General features: G+C 55.5%; 1 protein-coding gene across 1 annotated transcript in view; it reads left to right on the top strand.

Moving 5' to 3' along the window:
• The first annotated feature begins 5,711 nt into the window (after positions 1-5,711).
• Positions 5,712-9,412, top strand: part of PAX2 (paired box 2) — an 88,142-nt gene continuing 84,441 nt past the window's right edge. The window contains exon 1 of the mRNA XM_037804518.1: positions 5,712-5,749. Coding sequence (XP_037660446.1) covers positions 5,725-5,749 — 25 coding nt within the window. The 5' untranslated portion in view covers positions 5,712-5,724. The remainder of the gene's footprint in view (positions 5,750-9,412) is intronic.

Here is a 9,412-nt window from a genome sequence, read left to right as displayed (position 1 = left end):
CCCGCCCCGGACCTGGGATGACATCCCACACACGAACATCACCCTCTTCCAGGGGCAGATTTTCCTGTGCTCCCCGTGCCTGACCCCGCCTAGAGTCCCGAGTGCCGGCAGGCTGCACTCCCCGGCCGCTGCCCAGAACCCTGGTGTGGTTGCTGAGGAGAGGGATACAGTTTGGGGAGATAAACAAAAGCTTTTGCTCTTTTGGTTTTCTTATTTTTCTTTATTCTATTGCCCCTTCCTTCTTAATCTCTCTCCTCTCTTCTTTCTTCTTTAACTTCTCTTTTCTCCTCCTCATTTCCCTCTCTTTTCATTCACTTTTTTTTTTTTTTTTTTTCCCTTACTCTGCCTCTCGTCAGTCCGTCTCAGTCTGTATTTCTCTCTCCCGTTCCCGTCCCTTCTCTAATTCTGGCTCCCTTTCTTTCTTTGGGTCTTTTTCCCGCGCCCCTCACTCTCTCTGGGCTGGGGTTGCTCCATCTCCCTGCATCATTTTTCTTGGCTCCGCGGCCTTTCTCACTTTTTCGATCTCCCGGCGGCCCCCGTCTGGCGAGCTGGGGCCCGGCTCCCCCGCCGCCGTCGCAGTGATTTATTCGCCTCACCCGGCGGAATCAGGTGCTGAACCGAGCCCCGGAACGAGGGAACAGATTTCTCCCAGGAAGGATTTGGTGAACTAAACGATGCTAATTACGGGGTGGGGGACGCGCCCGCCGGAGAAGGGGAGACGCGCCGGCCGACCGCGGCCGGCAAGGGGAGAGAGGCCCGGGCAGTTCCCGGGCCCTCCCCGGCCGCCTCCCCTGCGCCTCTCGCCCGGGCTTTCGCCTTTCCCTGGGAACTTTCCTGTCTGAGTTAACTATTAACTGCTGGCGAGGGGCAATTTTCTTCGGAATTTCAGCGATTTCCTTTTCGCGGTGGAGGCAGATTAACATGCAAATGGTGAGATGCTCGGCTTGTGTCCGTGTGCGGGCGAGGATGTCCCTGCCGCTCCAAATAGTGTCCTTCGCGACGGCGGAAAACTACAGCCCCGCCCCACCCGCGTGCCCGCGCACGAAGCCGTGACCAAACCGGTGCCGGGAGAGGAGGTGGAAAAAGCCCAGCGCTCGTGCTTGGGAGCGGGGGAGGGAGCCTAACTCCGGCAGGCCCCGGGGGACCTCAGACAGGCGGCCCGGCCCGGCCACCCGAGGAACCCGCGACCCGCACAACTTAGTCTCTATTCGGATGCCGGCCCGCGGGACGCTCCTGGAGGCGTTGGCAAACTTGGGGAAACCGTCTCCCATCTGCAGAACTCACAGGCTTTTCTCCTTTCCCGAGCACCCCCGGACACACACACACACACACACACACACACACACACACACACACAGCCCGCTCTAGCTTATGACCGCTGCAAACTTTTTCAGACTTGTGCCGCTGGACACAAACTCCTTGCCTTTTTCTCCTTTCCTCTCTTGCCCCGGCCTCCTCTTCCTGAAGCTGGGCGGGAAGGGATTCTCGGCCTCTGGACCTTGGAGAGAAGAGTTTTGGAAACTCAGGGCCTTGCCTTGCTGGGACATTAGCCTCTGGCAGCCTGCCAGGCTGCCAAATAACCCGAAGCTTTCCGCTGCTGGAGGCTCTGGTGGTTGCCGCAGCGAGGCTGGGCAGAGCCGGAGCCAGACGTTGATCCAGCCGTCCCCCGGCGCCGGCCCCAGGCCCTCGTTATTACGTCGGGGACCGCTCTGGGCTTGCGCCGGGGTTCAGGGCTGCCAGCCTCTCGCTCGAGCTGCCCTCTCCGCGCTCTCAGTCTTTTAGCCTATTTCCCTGGTCTTCTACCTGGGGTAGCGCTCTCCCCGCCAGCCTCGTCGTCTCTGTCTCTGGCGGGGCTGCGTCTGTCTCTGTCTCTCCCTGTCTCTCCGTCTCTGTCTCTCTTGTTTGTTTCGAGGCGCGGACACTGATTGCGCCTTATGAAGTTCTAACTGGTTTTGTGTCAGGAAGATCTTTCTCGCTGCTATTCAGCCTGGCGTGACGGATTAAACATCAACTAGTTAAATAAAAATTAATATCAACTGCCTCCTAACTTCTAATGTCATGTTGTTTATAACTAATGAACTGATTAGAGGATAAACACATCACGGAGACATTCGGCTCTTCTGCCTCGGCTCCGCGGTCGCCCAGTGCCCACTCCGCGGCGCCGACTGCGGGCTGCCAGGCTGGGGGTAGAGGAAGGCTGGGGGCTGCACGGGCTGGGGGTGGGGGCTCCCAAGGGCTTGCTGCTCCCGAGGGCGGTGGCCTCTTTCCCTCCCCTTCTCTCGGTCCTTTCCTCCCCTTTCCTCTTTCTCTACACATTTCCTTTTTTCAGTCTTCTTTCTTTCCTTCCGTCCTTGTTTCATTCTTCTCCTCTTCTGTCTTTTTCTTCTTTGCCTCTGTCCGTCAGACCATCCCTGGTTTTCTCTCTCTTTCTGTATCTCTCCTTTCCTTTCTGTGTCTGTCAGGTTCACTTTGGGGCCTGACCCCCTCACTCTTTGGGTCTCTCCTCTTCCTTTCTCTACTGGAGTCTCTGCCTCTTTCTTCCATCTTCTTCCTCCTCATTTGGATTCATTCATCCCTGGCAAGCACAGAGGGTAATGATCACCAGTGCCTACGGGGCTGAGTTTCTGCCTCTGCTATGAAGCAGGAGGCTGCGATGGCTCCCTCAGCACCCTGTGGAAGACTGACAGACCCCTCCCCAGCTAGTCAAGGGAGGGGGAGGCAGCTAGAATAAGGGATTTTCAGTTTTCTGTTTCTCCTTTATTCAGTCTGGAATGGGAACAAGGAAATAAAAACGATTTTTAGAAGTTTCTCCTTTCCTCTTGCCCCAGAAGCAAGTCATACATGTTCAACTGCTAAGTTTAATTTTCAGGGAAAGAAAACTGCTCTGATCTTTTTCCTCCAGGGCGGCAGGCTCTTCCCACCCACCCCCTACCTCATCTCCCCCTCCCCAGTCCCAGCCGGACCTGAGTTACCTCCTGCAGGGCCCTTTTCTGAAAGATACTTAAACCAAATCACAATTGTCATCATGACAACAATAAGGCAGGAAGGCGAGTAATCACAGACCAGGCTCCAATGATTTTTTTTCCTAAGAAGCCACAACATTTAAACTTGGTTTGCCCTGGACGGCAGGGTCTGACACGACAATAACAACAGAAAAAGCTTTTAAAACCAATTTAGCACACGTGAAAATGTAATTCTAATGAAGAATCAATAAGCTGGTGGATCATTTTTCCTGGGACTCCTTGGAGAACATGAGAGAGATTTTCAATCAATGGAGTGGGCAATGAGCAAAAGGGCCCGAGAGACAGTGTGGGTCGGGTTGAGGGCTGGGAGACAAAGAGAGGCAGAGCCTGAGGGAGGAGGCTGGAGGGAGGCTGAGGCACGGGGTTGGACCCTTTGGCATCCCTCTGCAGGCTTCTGGAGTCCCCAAGCCTCGAGAGCATCAGAGTCGGGAGTGAAGGAGGCGCCTTCTCCCTCACGGCCCCTCTGGTATGCGACAGGCTGCTTAGCACAATGGCCTCGGCTGCCTTCCCTTGAGTCAAGGCCCCAGCCCTGGCACTGCCCCAACCCTGGGCCCTGTGGTCAGGTAACTGTGACAAACTGGCTCGGGAGCTGGGAGGGGGCACTGAGCAGAGTGTGTGCGTCTCCAGTTCAAAACGCCTCGTTCCCCAGTGGGTGCTTCCTCACATGTGTGTCTGGGATGTTCGCGTCTCTGATAATACAAGAACAAGGATAACTAATGTGTGTGTGGTCGCACTTAACAATTTACAAATCACTTCCACACACAAATTTCATGACTAGATTAAAAAAAAAAAAAAAACTGCTAGAAAGCCAAGGGTTATTATCACCACTGAAAGAAGAGGAAACAAAGACACAAAGAACTGTGCAGTGAAGGTGTGGCTCCGTGGGTCACAGCTCTGGTGCATGACTGGGCGTGGTACTGCGTAGGTGACAGTGAGACTAACTCTGTGTGTGAACATCTCACGTGTGTGCTATGGAGTGACCACATGAGGGTATGTGATCTGTGTGTGTGTAACCAGGGTTTCGTTTATGCATGCCGCTCCCCAACCCTGCTTGGGAATGTTGTTCAGTGTTTAACTTTTTTTTTTTTTTTTAACTTTTCGAGCTTTTGTGCTCTTGGGTTGGAAAATCCCTGTTTGATGAAAAAAAAATGAAGAGGAAAAAGAAAAGAAACATCAGCAAGGTCTGATGTTTTACATCACAAATAAGGCCATGATTTTTCTGCAAGGGTAGAAATTCATGTTTTGTTAGGAAGATTCGAAAAATTTAAGTTGAGTAACCATGATATAGGTTTGGGCTCTGGGCTCCTGGGCCCCTCCAGCTTCCTGTCTCTTGATGCACAATCTTTCCAGAGGAAGTTGAAGAGAATCTGGGTCCTTGACTGAAGTGGGCTGGGAGGACCTGGGCCCTGAGCCCCCCACCCTTACTTGGCAGCCTGGGCATTTGTGTGAGATGGCACCTGCCATAGCCCCCCCACCCCCTGCCTGCACCCTGGGGCTTACCCAGTGCTTTCCTTGATGGTCTCGCAGTGCTACTGGGGGTGTGTAAGCAAGGTAGTCTGTGACAGTGGGAGAGCAAGTGGGTATGGGTATAAAGTGGGGCAAATGAGAAGCAAGTGTGGGAGTAGGAGTAGAAGCATGCATGAGTGTGAGAATTAGAAGTGTAAGAGGATGTATGTGAGAAAAGTGGTGTGAGAGGTTCCATGGAGAGTTTATGAGAAAGGCACACACAAGGGGTGTGAATTCCAGGTTGGGGGACATGATGTGAAGCAAAACAAAAGTAGGCCTTTGATCAGAAGATGTGAGTGTGAGTATGTGTGCTCTGACGGCGTGAGTCTGAGGTTCCAGCAGACTTGGGGTGGGGGATCGGAATGTTGTGGAAAAGTTTGGCTTACACAGCTGCCATTTGAGTGTGGCAGGGGCTTGAGAGAGATCCTGGGTTCACCCTTTCCCTCTGGCCCTCACTGTCTTCTTAAAGGCCAGGACCTTTCATCTGAGTTTAAGAAAAAAAGAAAAGAAAATGAATCCGGAGTTCTTGGAGCAGAAGCGATTATGAGAGGTTTAGTGAACAGTTCCATGATGTTTGGGTGACAGAGACTTCCGGGGAGGGACTGTGTGGTCTGAGAAAGTTGGGGCCGAGAAAGTTGGAGCGTGTCTTTGGGGGGTGTTGGGGACTGAGGCTGGGAGGCTGGAGCCTGAAAGTCCAACGGTGGGAAGGGGCGAGTGCTGAGAGTCGTGGCAAAGGGGAACAGCACAAAGTTGGGGAGTGCGTGAGAGAGGACGCCCCTGCGTGCGACAGACGGGAGCGTGTGACAGTGAAGAAGAGGGGGTGGGGTTGGAGGGTGTGCCCGCGTCTAGGCTGGGGATTCGGTCTTTGGGTGCCTCCGGCAGAGAGGGTGTCGGCTTGCCTGCGGCTGGCTAAGGGCCTCGGTGCGTGTGCGCCCGTGTGCGCGGGGCGGAGAGCCGGCGTGGCTCCTCCGCGTGTGGCTGTGCCTCGGCGTGGCCGGGTGTGTGAGCGCGGGCGGGAGCGGAGCGCACAGTCGAGGCGGCCGGCAGCCCGGGTTATCTGAGCCGCTCGGTCTTGGGTGGCTGCGCGCAGATCTGCCGGCAGCGGCGGCGAAAACCAGACGCACTGTCGGGCCGCGGAGGACCCGGGAAGCCAGACCCAGGCCCAGGCGGCGGCGGCGGCGGCGGGGAGTAGAGCATGGAACAGAGCGCAGGCCGGACAGGTAAGAGCCGGCAGCGATCCGTCAGCGCGGCAGGCAAGGGGGGCACTTGAGAAGGATGGGGGGCGACCCAGCCAAGGGCGGACCCCACTCCTCTTTCTTTCCTGGTCTTGGAATGCGACAGGGTTCTGTGACAGCTGGGGAGTGGGACTCACGGCCTCGCCCCACCACGGGGGTCTCCTGGGCTTTCCCCACTGGTGTTATCTGAGTCCTTTACTGAAAACTTTCCACCCCAAAACGTGAGTTTTATGACTTCTGGTCTCTGCAGAACCTCGCTTTTCCTTTCCATTGTGCGTTTAAGACTTTATCTTTCCACTTTGTCTCCACGTATGAATATTTTGTGCAACTTCCTTTAAGTTGGGAGCACTGTGAAACCCCTCCTTGCTAGTGGGGAGTGTGGGGGTGTGGGCACCTGTACTGGTGGGTGGGAAACACTGTGTGCACATGTCTCTGTGTGCCTGGGTCTGTGTGTATTTGAATATGAACTGAAGTGTGAGAATTCGTGTAGTTGTGCCTCACGCATGTGTGCTCAGAAAAAAACACAACTCCAGCGAAGCCTAGGAGAGAGGGGTACAGGTGCCAGTGAATGGGGGGGTGGGGATCTGAAGCTGTTTGCCCAAAGGGCTAAGGGAGTGGAGGTGTGTTTTCTTTTTTTCTTCCTTCCTCCCTCTTTTCCTCAAGCCTGCCAATTCAGCTCTGAGTGCCCACCTCATGCCCTGGTGCAGTGCAGGGGTGGGAAGCCAAGTGCCCAAGTTTAGTTTTAGATTGGTGGGGAGGGAGAGGGTTGGATCAGGTTTCCATAGATTTCCAAATAATTCCACAGAGGTCTAGGCCTAACTCTAGCCCCCCCCCCTTTCTATTTTTGCCTCAGTCCTTACCTTTCTCAACTCTCATTCCTCCCCTCCCCTGTCACTCCCAGCAGCTCAGGTTCCAGTTCTTTCAGCTGATAACCTAGGTCTCACCCCCAGTACTTCTGCTTTCTGTTCCTTGGCCCAATCCTTGGGCTGCCTCCACCCCCCTCCCTGGGCTTTGTCTCCACTGGGGATATTGGGCTCCCAGGGGTATCAACTATGGCCTCCTGAGCTTTTAGGGCTCTGGGCTACCCCTCCGCACCAGAGGTTTAAGTAGGGAGATCAATAGCAAACAGTCGTAATGATCTAATTAATTATGGGAAAATTAAAAGCGAGTACAAAATCAATCTCTGATGGTGTTGAAGATGGAATTCAATTGAGAGCCCATCTGTGCACCCCCTCGACCGTATAAATATGCAGCCCAAGGACAGACCTAATGGCTGGGCCTTCCTGGGAACCTCTCTTGCCTGTCTTCCTCTCCTGCATGGGACTTCTCTCTCCCTCACTCTCTCTAAATCTATTTTGCCTCCTGACACCTCCTGCCCCCGCCCCTCTCTCTTTCCCTGTCCCTTTTACTCAGGCTCTCATGCGACCACTTTTCTACTTTCCCTCCTGGCAGGTGGCTCCCCCTGCTTTGCAGGATAGAGGTGCATGGACCAGGTTCACAGTCCCAGCAGATGCACCCAGGTGCACCCAGATCTCCTCCCCAGCTCCTCAGGAAGGAGATGGCAGAGCCGTGGGGGGCATCCTGGAGCACCTGTCAGGGCCATTTCCCCAAGATTCCTGAGAATCAGCTATTCCAGAAAGGATCAGAGTGTTCCCCACTTCCCCAGGGGCACCTGCCTACCTGTCTCTGGTCTGGTAGCCGCTCTCTGTCGCGTTTGTGACAGAGCCACCAGGAAGACTCTCCGAGCACCGGGCTTCCTTCCCCTTCTCTCCTTTTCTGGCCTTTACCCGCGCGGGGCAAACACTCCGGGCGGCAGGGGCTTGGGGAAGGGTGGGGAGGAGTCGCAGAGCTGAGCAGGAAGCAGGGTTGGACCTGAGAGAAGGAAATTGCTGTTCCCTTCGAGGTGGCCCCACGGCGCCGCGGAGGCGTCCACACTCCCAGCCACCTTCTCTCTTTCCTTGTTTCTCTTTTCACCGCCCCCTCCAGCGCCTCTGTCCCCAACTCTTCCATAGGCATGTCTTGCCGGGGCACTGCTTCCCAGGGGCCCGCACACCCCAGACAACTCCCAGCCCTTTGGGCCGCATCTGGCTAGTTCGATGTGATAATGACACTGGCGCGAGAGCGAGCCTGACGCACGCCCGGGAGCAAGCGCCGCAGCCGGGTTTGCGAAGGATGCGGGTTTTATTCAGTCTCGCTGAGCCTGTTCCGTAGCAGCGAAACCCATCAGGAAAAGGCGAGGGGAAGGTGTGAGGAGAAAAGCCGCAGTTAGGATAACTGTGGTCTTCAACCATCTAAGCCCATTCCCCCAGAACCATAAAACAAGAGGTTTATTTGTTGTCCTCTCATTTCTCCCCTTTTCTCCGCTGACTTCCCAGCCGGCCTTCGGGCTTTCTGTCGCTGGTCCCCTGCCTCTCCGTCTTGAGGCTCTGGGCACAGTCTCTGGCCCACGCTGGGTTGCCAGGTCTCATCCTGCCCCGGGAGAATCCTCCCTCTCCCTGGTCCAGCAGCCGGGCCCTCAGAGCCTGGGGGGAGACACCGCCTGACGCCTCCTGGCCCTCCTATGCCAGACCTCCTCACTCCGTTATTAATTGTTGTGTTGACCTGCGGGATTGATTGGTGGCCCCTCTGGAAGAGGCTGCGAGGCCTTGGCCTCTGAGCAGCCCCAGCTGAGGGCAGAGGGAGGAGGGGAGGCACTGGATAAGGGTCCAGAGCTTCTGTCTCAGCCCCTCCTGGAACAGCTGTTTGCCTAGATGCCCTCTGCACCACCCCCCCCCCACACACACACCTTTACACATCCTCACAACACTTCACTGATCACACAGCTCCCCTCACTGAAAGAGGCTCAGCCCCAAGGAGACACATCAGAAATTCTACCTAATTTATTTAGAAATTGAAAAGGGCTTTCTCCCCCCATTAGTTAATTTCTTCCATGTACTGTTAGCGGTGGGTCTAGAACTCACCGCTCGTCAAGACATGGCCAAGCTAACTCCTGGGACTGGGACCTTTTCATTCCTAGGTTTACTATGCACTTTCTGTTTTGTAGGAACAGTTACAGAAAGTTGAGAAACCATTCTAGACGTGGGTGACCCTAAAGAGTCAAACCAAAGGACTTTGGCCAGAAGGAGATCTTGCACTGGCTTCTAAGGGATTCCCTTCAGCCCTTTTGTTTCCATTTCGGGGAATGGACAGTTCTGGACAGCAGAGGGTGGAGAGCCGAGGCTGGCACAGCCATGGGGCTGCCGTCTAACCCTGCAGAGAGGGCCCTTCCCTGCCTGGCCCGCACCCCACGGGCCTAATCGCCCGCAAGTGCCAGCGCGTACCCCGTACACATATAGGCTCACATACACTTGGCTCCCACGGCCCGTAGGTACTCCCAGCAACACCCCCTGCCCCGACCCAAGGCCAAGGTTTAGCCCACTAGGAAGGCAAGCGGGAGTGACCCCCCCCACCCGGGACATCACGGTTCCAAGCTGAGGTGTGGGGACGAGGCACGAGTATACAAACCTCGGCCGGTCCCCTGAGAAACCCCTTCCCTCGGGCCTCTCCCTGTCTCAGGCAGCCCTTCTCGCTGGTTTTCCGTTTCCCCTTTCCCCTCCGCTCCGCTCCTTTGTCTCCAGCCGCTCCTCGGCGCCGGCAGCCCGTCCCCCG

This window comes from Choloepus didactylus, chromosome 15, assembly GCF_015220235.1.
Source record: "Choloepus didactylus isolate mChoDid1 chromosome 15, mChoDid1.pri, whole genome shotgun sequence".
Lineage (NCBI taxonomy): Eukaryota > Metazoa > Chordata > Mammalia > Pilosa > Megalonychidae > Choloepus > Choloepus didactylus.
Note: the sequence above shows the minus strand (reverse complement) of the source record. Positions and strands in the feature narration are given on the sequence as shown.